Below are 25,291 nucleotides of genomic sequence, written 5' to 3' on the forward strand. Positions count from 1 at the left end.
ATCATGCCACTGCACTCCAGCCTGGGCAACAGAGTAAGACTCTATCTCAAAAAAACCGAAACAAAACAAAACGAACAATTGGCTGGGTGCGGTGGCTCACACCTGTAATCCCAGCACTTTGAGAGGCCATGGTGGGCAAATTGCTTGAGCCCAGAAGTTCAAGACCAGCCTGGGCAACATGGCGAAATTCCATCTGTATTTTTTTTTTTTAATTAAAAAAAGTAAAACTTTTTAAAAAAGGAAAGCAGTAATATTGCATTTTAAAAGGATCAGCTAAAGAATGCAGACATGACCCATAGACATGGACGTGAACATGAACATAATAAAATGGAATTTCCAGATTATAAACAATGGAAGATAGAAGAAACACCATTAGAAACCATCCAGGAGAAGCTGGCTGCAGGAGGGCTAAGGATCTATGGGGCTGTAATGAAGCTTGGAGAAATATGGGTGACTTTGCAAATAGTGTTTCCTCTGATGGTGCATTATTAAAAGGATTCAAAGATTTGCTGCATTTGTGGTAGCTGTAGGTCCTTAATATTACATGGTGTCCCAGAGTAAAGATAAGAAGCATCACTGAAGATAATACCTGGAAGTACCTTAGTGGCTTCTTAACTCTCCAAAATAAGATTTCTTCACTGTAGCCTACTCCTGTGTGTGTTTGCCTCTTAAAGGATATTACTAAGATTTAATAAAGTAAGAAAAACATAGAGAAAAGAATATATGGTTATTGGTAGTAAACCTAACATGATCCAACAAGAATAATACAGTTCAAATGAATTTAAAATGGGAGAAAGATGAATTCTTTCAAATTCATGTTTTTAATAGGTGACTTTAATATTCATTCTTTCCATAGGATGACAAATCAAAAAAGCAGTTTGTTTGTATTAATATCCTAGAAGACACACAAGCTGTTAGAGCAGTGGCTTTTCATCCAGCTGGAGGTTTATATGCTGTTGGTTCTAATTCAAAAACTCTGAGAGTATGTGCCTATCCAGACGTAATTGATCCAAGGTAAGGATCAATGACTTGTGCTACCATTCTTACCTTAGTTTTTAATTTAGCCGTATAGGTTCCTTTTCCAGAATTGCCATTCAGTGGTGTTTCAGATCTTTCTTTCCTTTGATTAAACTTTATTTTCTGTTACAAAATAACTTTTTACTTTCAGTGCTTAGGAAATATACTTAAATCATTGATTAACTTTATAATTTTTTCATAAAATGTTTCTGATTACAACATTGCTCATTTATTGCTTTAGACTTCTTTATTTCCATGCCTTTTGTATTTTGTTTTTTATCTGAAAAGTCTTTATATAGTAGTCCCTCCTTATTTGCAAGGGATACATTTTAAGAACCCCAGTGGATTCTTGAAACCTTGGGTGGTACTGAACCCTATATATACTGTGTTTTTTCCTATTCATACACACCTATTTATAAATTATGTATGTAATTTACATACAACTTTTACTCTTTTACACTTCTTAAGACTTTTTAAATTATAACCCTAGTTTGAGAAACAGAGGGGTGGGATTTTTCATTTGTTTGTATTTTTTTGCTATCTCTATGTCTGAAACCAATAATTTAGGCTTTTGGACTGTTGGCAGCGTTTAATGATTGGGAAAGGGAATATAATAAGGCCCAGGTTAATTGATAGTATTATAATTTACTGGTGCTCACTGCATTATTATTATTATTATTATTATTATTATTTTTTTTTTTTTTGAGACAGAGTCTCGCTCTGTCGCCTGGGCTGGAGTGCAGTGGCCAGTTCTCAGCTCACTGCAAGCTCCACCTCCCGGGTTTATGCCATTCTCCTGCCTCAGCCTCCGAGTAGCTGGGACTACAGGCACCCACCACCTCGCCCGGCTAGTTTTTTGTATTTTTTAGTAGAGACGGGGTTTCACCGTGTTAGCCAGGATGGTCTTGATCTCCTGACCTCGTGATCCGCCCGTCTCGGCCTCCCAAAGTGCTGGGATTACAGGCTTGAGCCACCGCGCCTGGCCCACTGCATTATTTAAGTAGAAATATTTAAGAAAGAATGGCAAAATTATCTATAAGGGAGTGAGAAATAGCAATAATTATGGAGGTAGAACCAAAGACTTGTATGTTTAAGGTTAACTTTGAACTTAAGGTAACTGTTTCTCATCTTGTATTTCTTACACAAACACAGATGTGTCATAGGCTGTGAAGAAACTGATTTGAAAATAAATACATTTATTTAGCAAATACATATTTTGGGTTCCTGTGTATTAGGTACTATAGTTGTGTGTAAAGCAAACATGTTTATTGGCTTCATGGAACTTCTGGTTTAGTGGGGAAGATGCATTCATTTGCATTATATCATGCAAATGAACACAAATACACATTTTGGGAGATGTTATGAAGAAAGATTACAAGGTGCTGTGAGAGAATAAAATGGAAATGGGGTAGGGTGCAGACTGGCAAGTCAGAGAAAGACTTCTTTGAGGAAGAGGCACTAAAGTTGAGATCTAAGGATGAGTAGAACCTAGCTATGTAAACAGAAGGGAGAAGAGAATAATATAGAGGGAATGTGAGGTGAGAAAGAGCTTAGCTTTTTTTAGGAACTGAAATAAATTCAGATTGGTTGGAAAATTATGAGCTTGAGTTTGATAAGGCTGCAGAGATAGACATGAACTAAATTAGGCAGAGCTTTCTAGCCATTTTAGATTTCATGCTGAGTGCAGTGAAAGTACTTATCACTGAAAGTAGCAGATCAAGTGTAAATGTATTTTGAGATGATCCCTCTGCCTGTGATTGGATGGCAATAAGAGGAGATGCTGGGAGAAAGGGAGGAAGCTGTTTGTATTTGATGGCTAATGTGGTGGCAGTGGCAGTGGGGCAAAGTGGGTGGGTTTGAGAGGTATAATCCATTTAAGAAGGAATCAGTGGGACTTGGTGATAAATTGGTTGTGCAGCTGAAAAGAAAATCTTTTTATCTGGTCTGTTCTCTAGATCAGTTTTTTTGTTTTTTGTTTTTGTTTTGAGACAGAGTCTTACTCTGTCACCATGCTGGAGTGCATTGGCACGATCTCGGCTCACTGTAACCTCCGCCTCCCTGGTTCCAGTGATTCTTCTGCCTCAGCCTCCTGAGTAGCTGGGACTACAGGCACGCGCCACCATGCCCAGCTAATTTTTGTGTTTTTAGTAGCGACAGGGTCAGGATGGTCTCGATCTCCTGACCTCGTGATCTGCCCTCCTCGGTTTCCCGAAGTGCTGGGATTAGAGGCATGAGCCACCATGCCCTGCCTAGATCAATATTAAATGCTTCTTAGGTATTAGAGATTTGTCGGTCTTCTTGTTTGTTTTTTAAAAATTTCTTAATTATGAACATTTTCAAAGACACAAAAGTAGAGAGACTAGTATGCTGAAATTCAATAGTTGTCAAGATTTTTGTAACATTGCTTCCTTCATCTTTTTTATTTGCTAAAGTATTAAAAATAAATCTTAGATATCATGTCATTTAACCCTTTCATCCTTCAGGATGAATCTCCAGAAACATGTACATTTGCTTACATAGACTTGATTTTATCGTTATACCTGATTTAGAAATCTTTAGTTTCATATTAGTCTGTGTTTCAAAGTGTAGATAAAATGCTGTTACCCCATGAAGCCAATGTTTGACTGTCATTAAAGGACAAACTCTTGAGGAGCATGGCATTTAGAACCCTCCACAGCTGAGCCTGCAGCGCCTCACCCACATCCCTCCTGCTCACTCTACTAAATGCCTCGTGCTTTTCACCGCTAGCCCCACAGACTCTTTGCATTGCTGCATACTCAGTCAGTACTTTCCCTGCTATATTTTATTGTCACTAAAGTGGTTCTCCTGCCTTCTTCTTTTTCTGTAAAAATTCACCCTATCCTTTAAGGCCCAGTGCTTTATACTGGACTATATAACAACTTATACTTGCCTTTCTATATATAGGTAGTCATGACAATATCTGCCTGTACCAGATTTTAAACTCTGGACAGAACTCTTGCACATTGCTCATATTATATGTTTATTACATGTTTGTTATGTGCTTATTGTATGTTTATTACATGCTTATTGCTTTTTAAAAAAATTTGGAAGCGTTGTTAGCTTTTTAATTTTTTTTTGTTTCTGAATTTAAAAATCCATGCAAAATATGAGAAATGGAGAGTTTTTTTTAAAGTCGTATATCCTATTTCCTTTGTCATCTGAAATGAGAGTTAGTTTAGTATGATTTGGTTTATAATTTTACTTTTTGGGTTTTAAGTATGCTTCTAATTTTATTTCTTCTATGATTTTGAAAATTATTAATAAGCTGTTGTCTGACATGCTTTTTGCTCCTTCAGGAACAACTATAATATGGAACCTCATAATAACTGATTGTAGCAAGCAAGAAATTGAGATATCTTTCTGTAATTTTTCTTTTCAGTGCACATGAGACTCCTAAGCAGCCAGTGGTACGTTTTAAAAGGAATAAACATCATAAAGGATCCATTTACTGTGTGGCCTGGAGTCCTTGTGGGCAGTTATTAGCAACAGGATCAAATGACAAATACGTCAAAGTGCTGCCCTTCAATGCAGAGACTTGTAACGCAACAGGTAGGGCCCAAGTATGTAAGCAGTAGCTAGCTTACCAGTGTATACATTATGTTTCCTCCATGTTGAATTTCTGTATTGTCTTTAATGAAATCCAAGAATATAATCTTAAGAATTTTTTAATAATTCTAATTGTTTAGTTACATTCATGAGGTATTACTCTTTCTTAGTAAATTCTTACAGGTATCTAGGTGGTGTTTGAGTTTTATAAAATTATTAGAAAAATAACCTTTAAATATCTACCACATGTTTTCTAGACATCACCTGTCTTCTCTTTTTCTTTGAGATAAGAGACAAGATAACCATGGTAATAGCTATTTTGATAAAATTCTTTGCTCAGTGAAGTGAAGCTGCTTATAATACCAATCCCTACATGAAAATACAAACCATATTTCTAAACCATTATTCTTGACCAGTTTTGAGGTAGTTTAGCAATCTCAAGTTACCACAGTAAGTTGAGCAGCATTTTTTTTTTTTAATTCTTATTACTGTTTCAGGACCAGATCTGGAATTTAGTATGCATGATGGAACAATTAGAGACTTGGCATTTATGGAAGGCCCAGAAAGCGGAGGAGCTATTTTAATAAGTGCTGGAGCAGGGGATTGTAACATTTATACAACAGATTGTCAAAGAGGACAGGGCCTCCATGCTTTGAGTGGACATACTGGTATGTAATATCAGTTTCAAGTGCTGCTTTTCTTTTTGTTCAATCTGCGTTTTTTCCTCTCTGCATTTGCTTTTCTAAGAGACTGGGTCTTGCTCTTATTGCCCAGACAGAGTGCAGTGGCACAATCGCAGCTCATTGCAGCCTCAACCTCCTGAGCTCAAGTGATCCTCCTACCCAGCCTCCTGAGTAGCTGGGACTGTAGGCATGTGCTACCACGCCTGGCTAATTTAAAAAATTTTTTGTAGATACAGGGTCTCACTATGTTGCCCAGGCTGGTCTTGAACTCCTGGGCTCAAGCCATTATCCTGTCTCAGCCTACCAAAGTGCTGGGATTACAGGCATGAGCCACCATGGCTGGCCTAGTATGGTTTTGATGTTGTGCATTTTACTGAATTTTATTTTATTTTTAAAATTGTCAGTCTATTTGATAAATGTGAAAAATCTCTATCACATAGTACATTTGATTAACCAGACCTCCACTTGCCCTGTAAATAAGGAGTACTTAGCTTTTTCTTTTTTTTTTTTAGAGACAGGTTGTTGCACTGTTGCCCAGGCTGGAATGTGGTGGCATGATCATAGCTCACTGCAGCCTCGAACTCTTGGGCTCCAGCAGTCCTCCTGCCTCAGCCTCCTGAGTAGCTGGGATTATAGGCATGAGCCACCTTGCCCAAGTCTAGAGTGTTTAGCTTTGAATATGTTATGGAAAGACAGTCTCCCACGTTAATAATTGACTATATGATCTTTTATAGGGCATATTTTAGCACTTTATACCTGGAGTGGCTGGATGATTGCATCTGGTTCCCAAGATAAGACTGTTAGATTTTGGGATCTTCGAGTACCAAGTTGTGTTCGTGTTGTTGGCACAACATTTCATGGAACTGGTAGGTTTTTCTTTAATTTAAATGAATTTATATGAGAAAAAAACTTTGTAAATTGCAGTAGCCTACTTCCTCTCCCCTGCAATATAAAAAATAGAAAAAATAGTGAAATAAATACTTGATGTTTTATTAGTTACTTTCAGTTCTTTCAGAATACTTTCATTTGTTACCTTATTTGTAAAACTAATATTCAGCTTAGGGAACCAAGGCCCAGGGAGATTAAATATAATGTCCCAGATTGTCTGTTAGCAGGGCCATTTTATAACTCAGATGTCTAGAAACATTTTTTAAAATGCATGCACATGGCAAAAAGTGAAATTGAACAAAGGAGTGTACTATTTTCTTTCCGTTCCTATTTCTTGGTCTCTCTTTCACTAAAGGACCAATTTCTTATTTATTCTTCCAGAAATATTCTATAAATATATAACCAGAAAGTTTGTATGTATCCTAATCTCCCTTCTCCTGTAAACACAAATGCACACACACACACACACACACACACACACACACACACACAGAAATGGTAGCATGCACTACAAATTTCTCTTTCTGAACTTAACAGTATGTCTTAGATTGTTCCATGTACTGTTCTTTGCATTGTACCACCTTTTTGTTTTTTTTTGAGATGGAGTCTCACACTGTCGCCTAGGCTGGAGTGCAGTGGTGCGATCTCAGCTCACTGCAAGCTCCGCCTCCCAGGTTCACGCCATTCTCCTGCCTCAGCCTCCCGAGTAGCTGGGACTACAGGCGCCTGCCACCATGCCCAGCTAATTTTTTGTATTTTTTAGTAGAGATGGGGTTTCACCGTGTTAGTCAGGATGGTCTCGAGCTCCTGACCTCATGATCTGCCCGCCTTGGCCTCCCAAAGTGCTGGGATTACAGGTGTGAGCCACCGCACCTGGCCGCATTGTACTACCTTTTAAGCATGGTATCTAAGAGTGACACAGTATTCTGCTATTATCCTTATTTTATTCTAAAGTACCTTTTCCACCTTTGTAGTTTTGTTGTTGTTGTTGAGACAGGGTCTCTCTCTGTCACCCGTGCAGTGGCACGATCTTGGCTCACTGCAACCTCTGCCTCCCAGATTCAAGCGATTCCCCTGTCTCAGCCTCCTGAGTAGCTGGGACTACAGGCGCCCAGCACCACACCCAGCTAATTTTGGTATTTTTAGTAGAGATAGGGTGTCACCACACTGGCCAGGCTGGTCTCAGACTCCTGACCTCAGGTGATCCACCTGCCTTGGCCCTGCCAAAGTGCTGAGATTACAGGTGTGAGCCATCATGCCTGGTCCTTTGTAGTTTTTAATAGCAGAATTAGAAGAGAATTCTATGGTAGTATTCCAAGTGAAAAGATCTGCCTTGTATTCTAAATTTTTGGTGTTTTTTTTAATGCCTTGTTTATTCTTTTGAGTTTCATGGACCTTTTTCTTCACTTTGATTCAAACCAGATATGATGTTTTACAGCACATTTGAATCCATGATCATTGATTTGTTAAAATTTAGTTTGTATCATTTTCAAAATTAATATATGACATAGTTTAAGGCAGCAGTCCCCAACCTTTTTGGCACCCACCAGGAATCAGTTTTGTGGAAAACAATTTTTCCATGGGTGGGGTGGGAAGGGGTAGGGATGGTTTAGGGATGAAACTGTTCCACCTCAGATCATCAGGCATTAGATTCTCATAAGGTGCACGCAACCTAGATAACTTACATGCGCAGTTCACAATAGGGTTCCCACTCCTGTGAGCGTCTAATGCCACCACTGATCTGACAGGAGGCGGAGCTCAGGTGGTAATGCTCACTCACTTGTCGCTCACCTCTTGCTGTGCGGCCTGGTGCCTAACAGGCCATAGACTGCTATCAGTCAGTGGTGTGGGGCTTAGGGACCCCTGGTTTAAGAAATCAAGCAATTCAATAAGGCTTATTAAGAAAAACAGCATTGCCCTGGTTAAAATAATGTAAACAATGACTACTGATCTAACCAAAACTGGTATAACTATATTGAAAAGATGTGGTAGGGCGGAGCAAGATGGCTGAATAGGAACAGCTCCAGTCTCCAACTCCCAGCGCGAGCGACACAGAAGACCGGTGATTTCTGCATTTTCTTTTTTTTTTTTTTTTTTTGAGATGGAGTCTTGCTCTGTCGCCCAGGCTGGAGTGCAGTGGCCGGATCTCAGCTCACTGCAAGCTCCGCCTCCTGGGTTCACGCTATTCTCCTGCCTCAGCCTCCGGAGTAGCTGGGACTACAGGTGCCTGCCACCTCGCCTGGCTAGTTTTTTGTATTTTTTCGTAGAGATGGGGTTTCACCGTGTTAGCCAGGATGGTCTCGATCTGCTGACCTCGTGATCCGCCCGTCTCGGCCTCCCAAAGTGCTGGGATTACAGGCTTGAGCCACCGCGCCCGGCCGATTTCTGCATTTTCAACTGAGGTACTGGGGTCATCTCACTAGGGAGTGCCGGACAATCGGTGCTGGTCAGCTGCTGCAGCCCGACCAGCGAGAGCTGAAGCAGGGCCAGGCATCGCCTCACCTGGGAAGCACAAGGGGGAAGGGAATCCCTTTTCCGAGCCAGGGGAACTGAGACACACAACACCTGAAAAATCGGGTAACTCCTACCCCAATACTGCGCTTTAAGCAAACGGGCACACCAGGAGAATATATCGCACACCTGGCCGGGAGGGTCCCCCGCCCACGGAGCCTCCCTCATTGCTAACACAGCAGTCTGCGATCTAACCGCAAGGCAGCAGCGAGGCTGGGGGAGGGGCGCCCGCCATTGCTGAGGCTTAAGTAGGTAAACAAAGCCGCTGGGAAGCTCGAACTGGGTGGAGCTCACAGCAGCTCAAGGAAACCTGCCTGTCTCTGTAGACTCCACCTCTGGGGACAGGGCACAGATAAATAACAACAACAAAAAAGCAGCAGAACCTCTGCAGACGCAAACGACTCTGTCTGACAGCTTTGAAGAGAGCAGTGGATCTCCCAACATGGAGGTTGAGATCTGAGAAGGGACAGACTGCCTGCTCAAGTGGGTCCCTGACCCCTGAGTAGCCTAACTGGGAGACATCCCCCACTAGGGGCAGTCTGACACCCCACACATCACAGGGTGGAGTACACCCCTGAGAGGAAGCTTCCAAAGTAAGAATCAGACAGGTACACTCGCTGTTCAGCAATATTCTATCTTCTGCAACCTCTGCTGCTGATACCCAGGCAAACAGGGTCTGGAGTGGACCTCAAGCAATCTCCAACAGACCTACAGCTGAGGGTCCTGACTGTCAGAAGGAAAACTATCAAACAGGAAGGACACCTATACCAAAACCCCATCAGTACGTCACCATCATCAAAGACCAGAGACAGATAAAACCACAAAGATGGGGAAAAAGCAGGGCAGAAAGCTGGAAATTCAAAAAATAAGAGCACATCTCCCCCTGCAAAGGAGCGCAGCCCATCGCCAGCAATGAATCAAAGCTTGTCAGAGAATGACTTTGACGAGATGAGAGAAGAAGGCTTCAGTCCATCAAACTTCTCAGAGCTAAAGGAGGAATTACATACCCAGCGCAAAGAAACTAAAAATCTTGAAAAAAGAGTGGAAGAATGACAGCTAGACTAATTAATGCAGAGAAGGTCATAAACGAAATGACAGAGATGAAAACCACGACACGAGAAATACGTGACAAATGCACAAGCTTCAGTAACCGACTCAATCAACTGGAAGAAAGAGTATCAGTGATTGAGGATCAAATGAATGAAATGAAGCGAGAAGAGAAACCAAAAGAAAAAAGAAGAAAAAGAAATGAACAAAGCCTGCAAGAAGTATGGGATTATGTAAAAAGACCAAATCTACGTCTGATTGGGGTGCCTGAAAGTGAGGGGGAAAATGGAACCAAGTGGGAAAACACTCTTCAGGATATCATCCAGGAGAACTTCCCCAACCTAGTAGGGCAGGCCAACATTCAAATTCAGGAAATACAGAGAACGCCACAAAGATACTCCTTGAGAAGAGCAACTCCAAGACACATAATTGCCAGATTCACCAAAGTTGAAATGAAGGAAAAAATCTTAAGGACAGCCAGAGAGAAAGGTCGGGTTACCCACAAAGGGAAGCCCATCAGACTAATAGCATATCTCTCGGCAGAAACTCTACAAGCCAGAAGAGAGTGGGGGCCAATATTCAACGTTCTTAAAGAAAAGAATTTTAAACCCAGAATTTCATATCCAGCCAAACTAAGTTTCATCAGTGAAGGAGAAATAAAATCCTTTACAGATAAGCAAATGCTTAGAGATTTTGTCACCACCAGGCCTGCCTTACAAGAGACCCTGAAGGAAGCCCTAAACCTGGAAAGGAACAACCGGTACCAGCCATTGCAAAAACACGCCAAAATGTAAAGACCATCGAGGCTAGGAAGAAACTGCATCAGCTAACGAGCAAAATAACCAGTTAATATCATAATGGCAGGATCAAGTTCACACATAACAATATTAACCTTAAATGTTAATGGACTAAATGCTCCAATTAAAAGACACAGGCTGACAAACTGGATAAAGAGTCAAGACCCATCAGTCTGCTGTATTCAGGAGACCCATCTCACATGCAGAGACATACATAGACTCAAAATAAAGGGATGGAGGAAGATCTACCAAGCAAATGGAGAACAAAAAAAAGCAGGGGTTGCAATCCTAGTCTCTGATAAAACAGACTTTAAACCATCAAAGATCAAAAGAGACAAAGAAGGCCATTACATCATGGTAAAGGGATCAATTCAACAGGAAGAGCTAACTCTCCTAAATATATATGCACCCAATACAGGAGCACCCAGATTCATAAAGCAAGTCCTTAGAGACTTACAAAGAGACTTAGACTCCCATACAATAATAATGGGAGACTTCAACACTCCACTGTCAACATTAGACAGATCAACGAGACAGAAAGTTAACAAGGATATCCAGGAATTGAACTCATCTCTGCACCAAGCGGACCTAATAGACATCTATAGAACTCTCCACCCCAAATCAACAGAATATACATTCTTCTTAGCACCACATCGCACTTCTTCCAAAATTGACCACATAATTGGAAGTAAAGCACTCCTCAGCAAATGTAAAAGAACAGAAATTATAACAAACTGTCTCTCAGACCACAGTGCAATCAAACTAGAACTCAGCATTAAGAAACTCACTCAAAACCGCTCAACTACATGGAAACTGAACAACCTGCTCCTGCATGACTACTGGGTACATAACGAAATGAAGGCAGAAATAAAGATGTTCTTTGAAAGCAATGAGAACAAAGATACAACATACCAGAATCTCTGGGACACATTTAAAGCAGTGTGTAGAGGGAAATTTATAGCACTAAATGCCCACAAGAGAAAGCAGGAAAGATCTAAAATTGACACTCTAACATCACAATTAAAAGAACTAGAGAGGCAAGAGCAAACACATTCAAAAGCTAGCAGAAGGCAAGAAATAACTAAGATCAGAGCATAACTGAAGGAGATAGAGACACAAAAAAACCTCCAAAAAATCAATGAATCCAGGAGTTGGTTTTTTGAAAAGATCAACAAAATTGACAGACCGCTAGCAAGACTAATAAAGAAGAAAAGAGAGAGGAATCAAATAGACGCAATAAAAAATGATAAAGGGGATATCACCACCGACCCCACAGAAATACAAACTACCATCAGAGAATACTATAAACACCTCTACGCAAATCAACTAGAAAATCTAGAAGAAATGGATAATTTCCTGGACACTTACACTCTCCCAAGACTAAACCAGGAAGAAGTTGAATCCCTGAATAGACCAATAGCAGGCTCTGAAATTGAGGCAACAATTAATAGCCTACCCACCAAAAAAAGTCCAGGACCAGATGGATTCACAGCTGAATTCTACCAGAGGTACAAGGAGGAGCTGGTACCATTCCTTCTGAAACTATTCCAATCATTGAAAAAGAGGGAATCCTCCCTAACTCATTTTATGAGGCTAACATCATCCTGATACCAAAGCCTGGCAGAGACACAACAAAAAAAGAGAATTTTAGACCAATATCCCTGATGAACATCATGCAAAAATCCTCAATAAAATACTGGCAAACCGGATTCAGCAGCACATCAAAAAGCTTATCCACCATGATCAAGTGGGCTTCATCCCTGGGATGCAAGGCTGGTTCAACATTCGCAAATCAATAAATGTAATCCAGCATATGAACAGAACCAAAAACAAGAACCACATGATTATCTCAATAGATGCAGAAAAGGCTTTTGACAAAATTCAACAGCCCTTCATGCTAAAAATGCTCAATAAATTCGGTATTGATGGAACGTACCTCAAAATAATAAGAGCTATTTATGACAAACCCACAGCTAATATCATACTGAATGGGCAAAAACTGGAAAAGTTCCCTTTGAAAACTGGCACAAGACAGGGATGCCCTCTCTCACCACTCCTATTCAACATAGTGTTGGAAGTTCTGGCTAGGGCAATCAGGCAAGAGAAAGAAATCAAGGGTATTCAGTTAGGAAAAGAAGAAGTCAAATTGTCCCTGTTTGCAGATGACATGATTGTATATTTAGAAAATCCCATTGTCTCAGCCCAAAATCTCCTTAAGCTGATAAGCAACTTCAGCAAAGTCTCAGGATACAAAATTAATGTGCAAAAATCACAAGCATTCTTATACACCAGTAACAGACAAACAGAGAGCCAAGTCAGGAATGAACTTCCATTCACAATTGCTTCAAAGAGAATAAAATACCTAGGAATCCAACTTACAAGGGATGTCAAGGACCTCTTCAAGGAGAACTACAAACCACTGCTCAGTGAAACCAAAGAGGACACAAACAAATGGAAGAACATACCATGCTCATGGATAGGAAGAATCAATATCGTGAAAATGGCCATACTGCCCAAGGTTATTTATAGATTCAATGCCATCCCCATCAAGCTACCAATGAGTTTCTTCACAGAATTGGAAAAAACTGCTTTAAAGTTCATATGGAACCAAAAAAGAGCCCGCATTGCCAAGACAATCCTAAGTCAAAAGGACAAAGCTGGAGGCGTCACGCTACCTGACTTCAAACTATACTACAAGGCTACAGTAACCAAAACAGCATGGTACTGGTACAAAAACAGAGATGTAGACCAATGGAACAGAACAGAGTCTTCAGAAATAATACCACACATCTACAGCCATCTGATCTTTGACAAACCTGAGAGAAACAAGAAATGGGGAAAGGATTCCCTATTGAATAAATGGTGCTGGGAAAATTGGCTAGCCATAAGCAGAAAGCTGAAACTGGATCCTTTCCTTATTCCTTATACGAAGATTAATTCAAGATGGATTAGAGACTTAAATGTTAGACCTAATACCATAAAAACCCTAGAAGAAAATCTAGGTAGTACCATTCAGGACATAGGCATGGGCAAGGACTTCATGTCTAAAACACCAAAAGCAACGGCAGCAAAAGCCAAAATTGACAAATGGGATCTAATTAAACTAAAGAGCTTCTGCACAGCAAAAGAAACTACCATCAGAGTGAACAGGCAACCTACAGAATGGGAGAAAGTTTTTGCAATCTACTCATCTGACAAAGGGCTAATATCCAGAATCTACAAAGAACTCAAACAAATATACAAGAAAAAAAACAAACAACCCCATCAAAAAGTGGGCAAAGGATATGAACAGACATTTCTCAAAAGAAGACATTCATACAGCCAACAGACACATGAAAAAATGCTCATCATCACTTGCCATCAGAGAAATGCAAATCAAAACCACAATGAGATACCATCTCACACCAGTTAGAACGGCAATCATTAAAAAGTCAGGAAACAACAGGTGTTGGAGAGGATGTGGAGAAATAGGAACACTTTTACACTGTTGGTGGAATTGTAAACTAGTTCAACCATTATGGAAAACAGTATGGCAATTCCTCAAGGATCTAGAACTAGATGTACCATATGACCCAGCCATCCCACTACTGGTATATACCCAAAGGATTATAAATTATTCTACTACAAAGACACATGCACACGTATGTTTATTGCGGCACTATTCACAATAGCAAAGACTTGGAATCAACCCCAATGTCCATCTGTGACAGACTGGATTAAGAAAATGTGCCACATATACACCATGGAATACTATGCAGCCATAAAAAAGGATGAGTTTGCGTCCTTTGTAGGGACATGGATGCAGCTGGAAACCATCATTCTTAGCAAACTATCACAAGAACAGAAAAGCAAACACCGCATGTTCTCACTCATAGGTGGGAACTGAACAATGAGATCACCTGGACTCGGGAAGAGGAACATCACACACTGGGGCCTATCATGGGGAGGGGGGAGGGATTGCATTGGGGAGTTATACATGATATAAATGATGAATTGATGGGTGCTGACGAGTTGATGGGTGCAGCACACCAACAGGGCACAAGTATACATATGTAACAAACCTGCACGTTATGCACATGTACCCTAGAACTTAAAGTATACTAAAAAAATAAATAAATAAAAAGAAAAAAAAAGAAAAAAAAAACAATGCTTATCAAGCAAAATCTACAAAACACATGCAACAAAGAAAAAAAAGAAAAGAAAAGATGTGGAGAGAGGAAGAATTTGTATGTCAATAAGGGACATATTCATATTTATTTAATTTATTTTCTTTTCTTTAGGATTATTTATTGACTTCCTACCATAGAAGATGAAGATTTAACTTTTTCATGTCCCTTTCCAGCTCCCATCATCCCATGTTCACATATATTTTTCCTCTCTCTGCATCTTTTCTTTTTTTTGTTTTTTGTTTTGTTTTGTTCTGAGACAGGGTTTTGTTCTGTCACCCAGTCTGGAATGCATTGTTGCATTCATGGCTCACTGCAGTTTTGACTTCCAGGTTCAAGCCATCCTCCCGCCTTAGCTTCCTGAGTGGCTGGGACCACAGGCACACACCACCCTGCCTAGCCCCTCCGCATCTTTTTAATACATCAGTTTTGGTTAGCTCAGTTAGTCATTGTTTACATTGTTTTAACCAGTGTGATGCCATTCATAGCTTATTTTTTTTCTTGTGTATATTTTCCTTGGGGTTAATAATTGTGTTTTTTTGTTTGTTTATTTGTGTAATTTCTATACACTTACCACTAATTTATTTTTAAACTCTAGCTTTCTACTTATTTTCAGGCCCTTTTTCTCCATTTCAGAGACTTCTAGTTTTTGGTTGTCTCCTCTCTCTGATAACATTACTGTCTTCCTCTTACTGTATCTCTCTTCCTCTGCTTCTCTATCATGCACATGGAAACATTTTATAGAATTGGCAAGCCAAAAATTCATCTCTTGACCTCCTTATCCACCTTCCAGCTCTTACCCTCAATTTTTGCTTCTTTTTTTACTCAGATATCTCAAAAGTCTTGCCTAGATATACTGTTAGCCATTTCCTTACCCTCAGTCTTTAACTTATTCTAATCTGGTTCCTGCTGCAACCGTTATAACAAATGCTGTCTTTTTCAAGATCACCAATAAACTTCCAGTTGTCAAATCACTTTTATATCCTACTTTTGCTTCAACTCTCAGTGTCATGCAACACAGTTGATTTCTTCCACTTTTCTTTTGGGCTTTCTGCTATTCTCTTACCTTTCTGGGTAATTATTCCTTTGCTGGCTCTTTCTCTTTGCTCAACTTCTAAATTCTGGCATTCCCTAGGGCTCAGGACTTTAGTCTCTTTTCTTTTTTTTTTTTTTTTTGAGACGGAGTTTCGCTCTGTCACCCAGGCTGGAGTGCTGTGGCCGGATCTCAGCTCACTGCAAGCTCCGCCTCCCGGGTTCACGCCATTCTCCTGCCTCAGCCTCCCAGGTAGCTGGGACTACAGGCAACACCACCTCGCCCGGCTAGTTTTTTGTAGTTTTTAGTAGAGATGGGGTTTCACCGTGTTAGCCAGGATGGTCTCGATCTCCTGACCTCGTGATCCGTCCGTCTCGGCCTCCCAAAGTGCTGGGATTACAGGCTTGAGCCACCGCGCCCGGCCTAGTCTCTCTTCTTTCTCTAGATGATTGCATCCATTTCCCCGGCTTTAAGTGTAACACATATGCTGAAGGACTTACATTTTTATCTCTAGCTGAAACCTATTCTGTGTGCTGGGCTCATAAAATTCTTTTTTTTTTTTTTTCTTTTGAGACAGAGTCTTGCTCTGTCGCTCAGGTTGCCCAGGCTGGAGTGCAGTGACGTGATCTCAGCTCACTGCAAGCTCCGCCTCCTGTGTTCACGCCATTCTCCTGCCTCAGCCTCCTGAGTAGCTGGGACTACAGGCTCCTGCTACCACGCCTGGCTAATTTTTTTGTTTTTTTGTTTTTGCACCTGGCCGAGTGTGATTGCTCATGCCTATAATCTCAGCACTTTGGAAGGCCGAGGTGGGATTGCTCATGCCTATAATCTCAGCACTTTGGAAGGCCGAGGTGGGCGGATTTCCTGAGGTCAGGAGTGTGATTGCTCATGCCTATAATCTCAGCACTTTGGAAGGCCGAGGTGGGCGGATTTCCTGAGGTCAGGAGCTCAAGACCAGTCTGGCCAACATGGTGAAACCCTGCCTCTACGAAAAATACAAAAAAATTAGCTCGGCGTGGTGGTGGGTGCCTGTAATCCCAGCTACTCCAGAGGCTGAGGCAGGAGAATCGCTTGAACCAGGAGAATCTCGGCTCCGTGCCCTGAGCCGAGATCATGCCACTGCACTACAGCCTGGGCGACAGAGTGAGACTCTGTCTCAAAAAAACAAACAAAAACCCAGTTACGTATTTTCCTCTATTTCTACCACTCTAGGATAAATAGGATAAACTACCATCTCAACTGAACCACTGCAATAGCTTCCTTACTGTATACTTTCACTTGTGCTCCCTTTAGTCTGTGATCCACATAGCAGTCAGAGTACCCTTTTGAAAAAATAAACCTGGTCACCTCACACCTTCAGTGGCTTTAAATCTTAAAGTGCACACTTGTTATCACGACCTGTAAGACACTGCTTGATTTGGCATTTTTACCCTTCTAGTCTCATCTCAGATCACTTACTTTTTTTCTTTCCAATTCCTGGAACATGCCAAGGTCCATGTCCAGTAAAGCCATGCGCTGTTTCCTTAGTTGGAAATGTTCCTCCTCTTGTCGTCTCATGGTTAGGCCCTTCCTGTCTTTAGGTCTTAACTTCAATGCTACCTGGCCAGAGAGGCCTTCTTTGATTTACCTAATTGGGACCTCACCATTATTTTCTATGACTGAACTCTTACCACTATTTAAAATTATATACTCGTTTACTTGTTTAGTGCTTACCTCTTCCAATAGATTTTAAGTTTCATCAAGGCAGCAAAGATACCTCTTCTATTTTCAGAAGAGATTTAATACCTACCATAGTGCCTGGCCTAAGGGAGTAGTGATTTAATAACTTTTTTGAATAAATGAATGAAGATTTTTTGTTGACACTATAAATTTTGTACATGTAAAACTAAACTCTTTGTTTTTCTCCTCTAAATCAGTTATTCTTCCCACCTTCCCTACTGTTGTTGTTGTTGTTTTTTTTTTTTTTTCATTTTCCTAGTTTTGATAATGGTTCTCTTATTTCCTCATGCAACTAGATTTGAAATCTGGGACTCATTTTTGCTTTATTTTAATTAACTGCCCCACTCAGGCAGTTAATTTCCTAGACTGTTGACTGTTTATTCAGTTTTTGTTTCTGAAATCTTTCTTGTCTTCCAGTGGCCTTTTTTTTTTTTTTTTTTTTTTTTTGAGACGGAGTCTCGCTCTGTCGCCCGGACTGGAATGCAGTGGCCAGATCTCAGCTCACTGCAAGCTCCGCCTCCCGGTTTACGCCATTCTCCTGCCTCAGCCTCCCGAGTAGCTGGGACTACAGGCGCCGGCCACCTCGCCCGGCTAGTTTTTGTATTTTTAGTAGAGACGGGGTTTCACCGTGTTAGCCAGGATGGTCTCGATCTCCTGACCTCGTGATCCGCCCGTCTTGGCCTCCCAAAGTGCTGGGATTACAGGCTTGAGCCACCGCGCCCGGCCCCAGTGGCCTCTTTTGTTCTACAATCTTTCCACTTTAATTTGATACACATTTTCACTTAGATTAATCTACTCAAAGTACTGCTTGAATCATGTAATTCTCTTGCTTAGAAACCTACAGTGATGCTGGCCGGGCGCGGTGGCTCAAGCCTGTAATCCCAGCACTTTGGGAGGCCGAGACGGGCGGATCACAAGGTCAGGAGATCGAGACCATCCTGGCTAACATGGTGAAACCCCGTCTCTACTAAAAATACAAAAAAAAAAAACTAGCCGGGCGAGGTGGCGGGCGCCTGTAGCCCCAGCTACTCGGGAGGCTGAGGCAGGAGAATGGCGTAAACCCGGGAGGCGGAGCTTGCAGTGAGCTGAGATCTGGCCACTGCACTCCAGTCTGGGCGACAGAGCGAGACTCCGCCTCAAAAAAAAAAAAAAAAAAAAAAAAGAAACCTACAGTGATGCTTTACTGTCTACAGAGACAAGTTCAGAACTCTGCAGTTTGAGATTTAGGCACTTGATGGCCTGGCCCTAACCCACCTTTTGCATTTCAGTTTCAAGCTGCCTTTCATGTTAACTTTTGTTAAAAGTTAAACTTTTAACTCCAGCCAAACTGGTCCACCTTCCTGTAACTGTTTTATACTTTTCCTCTAAATTTTTTCTCATGTAATTCTGTAATTCTTGCTGATCATAATAGCCCTCTTCTCTTTCAATATTTCAAGAAAAGATTATTCTTTATTACATATAAATGTATGTGTTTGCCTGTGTATACATACATACATACTCTTATTTATACTGTTTATTGTTTTTCAAGATCTAACTTGTGTCCCATTTTTTTGTGAAGTCTTCCTAGACCACTTTGGTCTAGAGCAGTGTTACTCAAACTTCTTTTTTTTTTTTTAATTAATTTATTTTTTTGAGACAGGGTCTCACTCTGTCTCAAAAAAATTTGTCTATTTTTTTTGAGATGGAGTCTCACTTTGTCGCCCAGGCTGGAGTGCAGTGGCACGATCTCAGCTCACTGCAACCTCCGCCTCCCAGGTTGAAGCGATTCTCCTGCCTCAGCATCCTGAGTAGCTGGGATTACAGGCACGTGCCACTACGCCCGGCTAATTTTTGTATTTTTAGTAGAGATGGGGTTTCACCATGTTGGTCAGGCTGGTCTCGATCTCCTGACCATGTGATCCGCCTGCCTTGGCCTCCCAAAGTGCTGGATTACAGGTGTGAGCCACCGCGCCTGGCCTATTTATTTATTTTATTTCTGGGAGACGTGGATTCAAGTTGCCCTGAATATATGCCCCCAAGAGCTTATTTTCTGTTCACAGTTCCTACTGGCAGTAATCATGTGTTGCTTTAGTACATTTCCTATACTGTTGTCCTAAAATAAAATACATTTTATTACTGAATTTCTTGTCTCTTTAACTAGACTCTTAGCTAGGTATAGGAGCATTTCTAGACACTTACTCAGTAGTGAAAACACTGGATTGAGAAAAGTGGTTTCTGTAGCATGGCTCATCTATTGCACTATAGGTGATGCTGTTCCACACAGTTCTCTCAAATGACAAATAATGGACTTTCTCGTTTCTTACAAAATCTTATTTAGGCCTTGGGCCTTAAAAGGACACAAGTGTTCATTGGTTAACTGTTAATTTGGATTTTTTCATAGCTGAACAGTGTTGATAAACTACATTAAATCGTTAGTATATGGCTCAGTGAACATAATTAGCTGTGTTGCCATTTGGGTATATTGATTTTCCATATTTAAACTTTCATTCCTCCCACTACAGGCAGTGCAGTGGCATCTGTAGCTGTAGATCCCAGTGGTCGTCTCTTAGCCACAGGTCAAGAAGATTCTAGCTGCATGTTGTATGACATAAGAGGAGGAAGAATGGTACAAAGTTACCACCCTCATTCCAGTGATGTTCGCTCTGTTCGATTCTCCCCGGGAGCTCACTACTTGCTAACAGGCTCTTATGATATGAAAATAAAGGTGACAGACCTACAAGGTGATTGAAATCGACTTCTCTGTTTTTAATCTTTCCTGTTCTATTTTGGACCTTTGTTTTTTTTTATTAGTGTGATGTGGTTGTATATAATCAACCACAACCACTGATTATATAATCAATTATAATTCAATTGATTTATATAATTAATTATATAATCAATTATAATTATATAATATTTTCAATAATTTTATGATATTGAGCAGATTCTGAGACTGTATTAAGATATATAATAGCAAATTATTAAATAAGCAGTGAATAGTCTTGTTAGGCTTTGGTTTTGTTTTTATAGAGGCAGGGGCTCACTATGTTGCCCAGGCTGGACTCGAACTCCTGGGCTCAAGTGATCCACCCGCCTTCGTCTCCCAAAGTGCTGGGATTACAGGCGTGAGCCACCGCACCAAGCCTGTTTTTGTTTTTGAGACAGGGTTGCACTCTGTCGCCCAGGCTGGAGTTCAGTGGCGTGATCTTAGCTCACTGTAGCCTCTATCTCCCCTGCTCAAGTGATCCTCCCACCTTAGCCCTGCAAGTAGCTAGGACTACAGGTGCATGCCACCACACCTGGCTAATATTTGTGTCTTTCATAGAGACAAAGTTTTGCCATGTTGTGCAGGCTGGTCTCGAACTTCTGAACTCAAGCCATCTGCCTGCATTGGCCTCCCAGAGTGCTGGGATTATAGACATGAGCCACCATGCCCAACCTTATTGTTAGTTTTTGATTTCTTTTTTGAGGCAGGGTCTCACTCTTTCACCCAGGCTGGAATGCAGTGGCATGATTACTGCTCACTATACCCTTGACCTCCTGGGTTCAAGCGATCCTTCTGCCTCAGCCTCCAAGTAGCTGGAACTACATCTGTGCACCACCATGGATGGCAAATTTTAAAAATTTTTTTGTAAAGATGGGATCTTGCCATATTGCCCAGGCTGGTCTTGAACTCCAGGCCTCAAGTGATCCTCCCACCTCCACTTAAGATATTTTTTAAAATCAACATTTATTTATAATGACTCATTCTGAGATAAATGATGGATTTCTGTACTCTTATTAGCTTCTACATTAAATAATTAGCATACAATCTGTAATTAGGTCTTAGTATCTAGTTTTATTTTTAAACATTCATCAAGCAAATATTGTGTATCAATTAGGGACTGACAGATGAAAATAAGACAGTTAATTCCCTCCCTGATGGAGCTTATATGAGTTCAATGAAAAGTAAACCAATAATCAATGTAATTTTAGGTATTAGTGCTGTTTAAAAAAATTAGCATGGTAGGAAGATAGTGACTGGGGTGAATAGGGAAAGATTATCTATCTATCTATCTATCTATCTATCTATCTATTTTGAGATGGAGTCTTGTTCTGTCGCCCAGGCTGGAGTGCAGCCGTGCATCTCAGCTCACTGCAGGGGGAAGGCTATTTTAAATAGGATCATTGGAGTAGGTCTCTCCAGGGAAATGCCATTTGCACAGAGACCAGAATGATGAGGAGGAACAAGCCAGGCCAGGACCCTAGGAGAAGAGCACAGCAAGTATAAAGATGCTGAAGTAGGAACCAGCTTAGCACGTTCATGACACTACAAGAAGCCAATGTGGCCAGAACTTAGTGAACTAAGAGAGAGAGACACAGAAGAATAAATGGCAGGGTTTTATAGACATTTTTAAAGGGCTTTATTTTGAATAGCAGTGATAGGTTAACAGCAAAATTGAGAGATACGGAGATTTCCCATATACTCCTGACTCACACATGCATAGCCTGCCCCCCCCCCATTATCAGTATCCCCCTCCAGAGTGGTACATTTATTATAGTTGGTGGGCTATAAGCATTTTAAAAGTATAATATGAAGCCTTTGGAAGATTTTAAATGGGAGTGATAGGAGCTGAATTATGTTTTTAGAGAATTTGGAGTTCTGTAGAGAGTAGATTGTAAGGGGGGCAAGAGTAGAAATATAAATGTCAGTGAGGAGGCTGTTGGAATAGTTCAGGTGAGATGATGGTGGCTTGGACTAGGGTGGTGGAGGTGGAGGTAGTAAGAAATGACTAAATTTGAGATATATTTTATTTGGATTTGATTTAGGGAGTGAGGGGAAGAGGATTCAGTGATGATTCCTAGGTTTTTGTCATGAGCAACCAGATGGTGCCATTGAGATAAGGGAGATAGGTGAGGGGAGGAACAGGTTTAGGCAAGAAAACCAAGTTTAGTTTTAGACAAGTTTAACTTAGGATGACTATCAGGCAATCAAGTGAGATGTTGAATGACTATTTGGATACTAGTCTGGAGCTTAAGTGAGAACTCAAGATTGGAGATAAAATATGTATGAATTGTAAATATATAAATGGCCATGTTGCTAGATGAAATTTTGTAGGAAGTTAGGTACAGAGAGAACAGAAGAAATCTGAGGGTTGACTTCTGAGATTCACCAAGCTTTAAGTCAAGAAGAAAAGGGAAACTAGCAAAAGATGGAGTGGCACTGAAATCAGGGAGAAATCGAGTTGAGAGAATTTCAAAGAGAGAGCGAGCAACTTGTCAAATGTTGCTGTGTGGGTATGTTACCAAATACTAATAGCATAATTAGGTAGTTAGTAATTTATCCCTGTGTAAACCTTTCAATGTATTATATTAATGTAGTTTAAGATTTTTTATACTGTAGTATCTTAAAGTAACAGGAAGTCTATAAAATCTGTACCTATTCTTATTTTGCATTGTAAATCAACATCTCTTTTCTAATTTAGGGGACCTCACCAAGCAGCTTCCTATCATGGTGGTGGGGGAGCACAAAGACAAAGTGATTCAGTGCAGATGGCACACCCAGGATCTTTCCTTCCTGTCATCCTCTGCAGATAGAACTGTCACCCTCTGGACTTACAATGGGTAGAGCACACCCCATGTCAGTCTATGCAGCAAAAGCACAGAGACTTAAGACTACTGAGTTGTGAAAATTACAAATCTGAAGAACGTAGTGTCCAGGAAAGTGGTTTAGCACGAAGAGGCCCCTTATTACCATGTATCCCACTGATAGGAGGTGTTGGGTGGTGTTATTCCACAGCGCTTTCAGTCTTCCATGTGAGCTCGTGCTGCTGTGACCTGCTATATGTAGTCTCGTTGCCAAAGTCTGCAGAAGAGCTCTTCCGTTGTTGGTGTGCACTCCAAGTCAAGGTGGACAATGTGTTTACAGTTTAGTATTAAATGCATTCCTTGGTCTTTGCCTAAATAACAGTTTTATATGCACATTGCAATGGAATTATACTTCAACTATATTATTAAATGTAATGCAACCAAGTTCCTCCCAGATTAAACTTCCCAGGTGTTCAGAATTACTTTTGCTCTTCTCATGATCCCATATTGTATTATCACTTGTCTTCTAGAGGTCAGAATTCCATAATATATGTCACTCAAAAGTTACATGGTTGCTTTCACTTAAGGATCATTATGGAGTTTAAAGATGAATGAAAAACTGCTTCTTCACTATGTGGTATAGGCCCTTTCTTTTTTCTTAAACCCAGGGATGTGATTATTTTGTCATATAATTTTGTTTCAGGCTAAAAGGTAAATATGTTTGCTTCAGAAACTTGTTAACTTCAGTTTTTTGAATGTAACAGGATACCTCCCTTCCAAACTGAACCATAGAAGCAGAGCAGCAGCAGTTATGTGATGCAACACTTGATGGGGCAGTAAATTTACTGGCTAGCAGTTTTCTCCTTAAAAATTAAAATCCTTGCCATAGACCATAGCATGGCTTGAAATGCTATGTCTGCATGATAATTTAAAATGGAAGATTTAAAGTTTGCACTCCAAAAGCTTATTTGGATTTTTTTCTTGCACTGTTTTGTGTAATGCAGAATAATGATTTTATTTCTACAGCTTTGTAGATTCTAACATTTATGTATCTTTATTTTCATATTGTACAGTAATTTTACTTTAAATTATTTAAATAGGCTATTTTATTTATTTCACATGCAGTTGTATTGGTTCTCATTATTGAACTGTCTGTGCACTGTATGTAGCAAGCATTTTTCATCTGTTGTATACAAGTGGAAAGGGTATTAGAAGTGTAACTGTGCTATTATTTCAATAAAGACCTCTTGACACCTAAAACTGTTTCTGTTCCTCAGAGTCTTTGGCTTTCAAAAGAATGTTATTTTTTCAGTTTACTGGGAGAAAGTGAGGTCCAATGGATGAAGCCCATAATCAGTTTCTTAGATTCTTTCTAAAGTTCTTCTACTAATTTGCATTTTAATCCTTGGCAACTGTATAACTTAACAAAAAAACAATTTTTCTAGAAATGGGGTCTTGCTTTGTCCAGGTTGGTCTTGAACTCTTGGCCTCAAGTGATTCTCCTGAGTCAACCTCCTGAAGTGTTGGGATTACGAGCATGAGGCATTGTGCCTGGCCTATATAACTTTTGTGTGTCTTCTATCTCTTTTATCCAAGATTTAGAGAACTTTCATCCTTAATATATTGTGAAAGTTGACTAATAAAAGCCTAACAATATGTATAAATTCAAACTCAAGAGTATGAATATGTCAAATTAGGTAATCACCCAACAGGTTCACCATGCCTTCTGCCTAGATACAGCCAATTTATTCAAGACATGGGAATTGCAATAGAGAAAGAGTTATTCATGCAGAGCCAGCTGTGCAGAAGACTGGAGTTTTATTATCACTCAAATCACTCTCCCTGAACATTCTGGGATCACAGTTTTTAAGCATAATTTGGTGGATGGGGTTCACTCCTAATGAATTGCGAGTGCTGATGGGTTGGGTTGAAGATGAAATCATAGAAAGTCAAAGTTTTCTTCTTAAGTCAGTTCCTGGGTGGGGGCCACAAGATGAGATGAGCCAGTTTATTGATACAACTGGTGCCAGCTGATCCATCAAGTGCAGGGTCTGGGAAATATCTCAATCTCTGATCTTAGGTTTTACAGTAATGATGTTATCCCCAGGAGCAATGTGGGGAGGGTCAGAATCTTGTAGCCTCCAGCTGTATGACTCCTAAACTGTAATGTCTAATCTTGTGGCTAATTTGTTATTCCTACAAAGGAGGCAGTCTAGTCCCCAGGCAAGAAGGGGGTTTGTTTTGGGAAAGAGCTATCACTTTTTTTTTTTTTTTTTTTTTTTAGACAGAGTCTCGCTCTGTCACCCAGACTGAAGT

At 40.4% G+C, this 25,291-nt stretch overlaps 1 protein-coding gene and 1 pseudogene across 1 annotated transcript in view; both read left to right on the forward strand.

Annotated features, from left to right (window-relative positions):
- The window catches only part of WDR47 (WD repeat domain 47), an 81,294-nt gene extending 57,058 nt beyond the window's left edge, over positions 1–24,236 (forward strand). Inside the window, 6 exon segments of the mRNA XM_033196022.1 lie at positions 857–1,014; positions 4,418–4,587; positions 5,082–5,252; positions 6,002–6,133; positions 19,930–20,148; positions 22,873–24,236. Coding sequence (XP_033051913.1) covers positions 857–1,014; positions 4,418–4,587; positions 5,082–5,252; positions 6,002–6,133; positions 19,930–20,148; positions 22,873–23,015 — 993 coding nt within the window. The 3' untranslated portion in view covers positions 23,016–24,236.
- Positions 254–829, forward strand: LOC117074509 (annotated as a pseudogene).
- Positions 24,237–25,291: the final 1,055 nt, after the last annotated feature.

This window comes from Trachypithecus francoisi, unplaced genomic scaffold (genome assembly GCF_009764315.1).
Source record: "Trachypithecus francoisi isolate TF-2019V2 unplaced genomic scaffold, Tfra_2.0 Lachesis_group5, whole genome shotgun sequence".
Lineage (NCBI taxonomy): Eukaryota > Metazoa > Chordata > Mammalia > Primates > Cercopithecidae > Trachypithecus > Trachypithecus francoisi.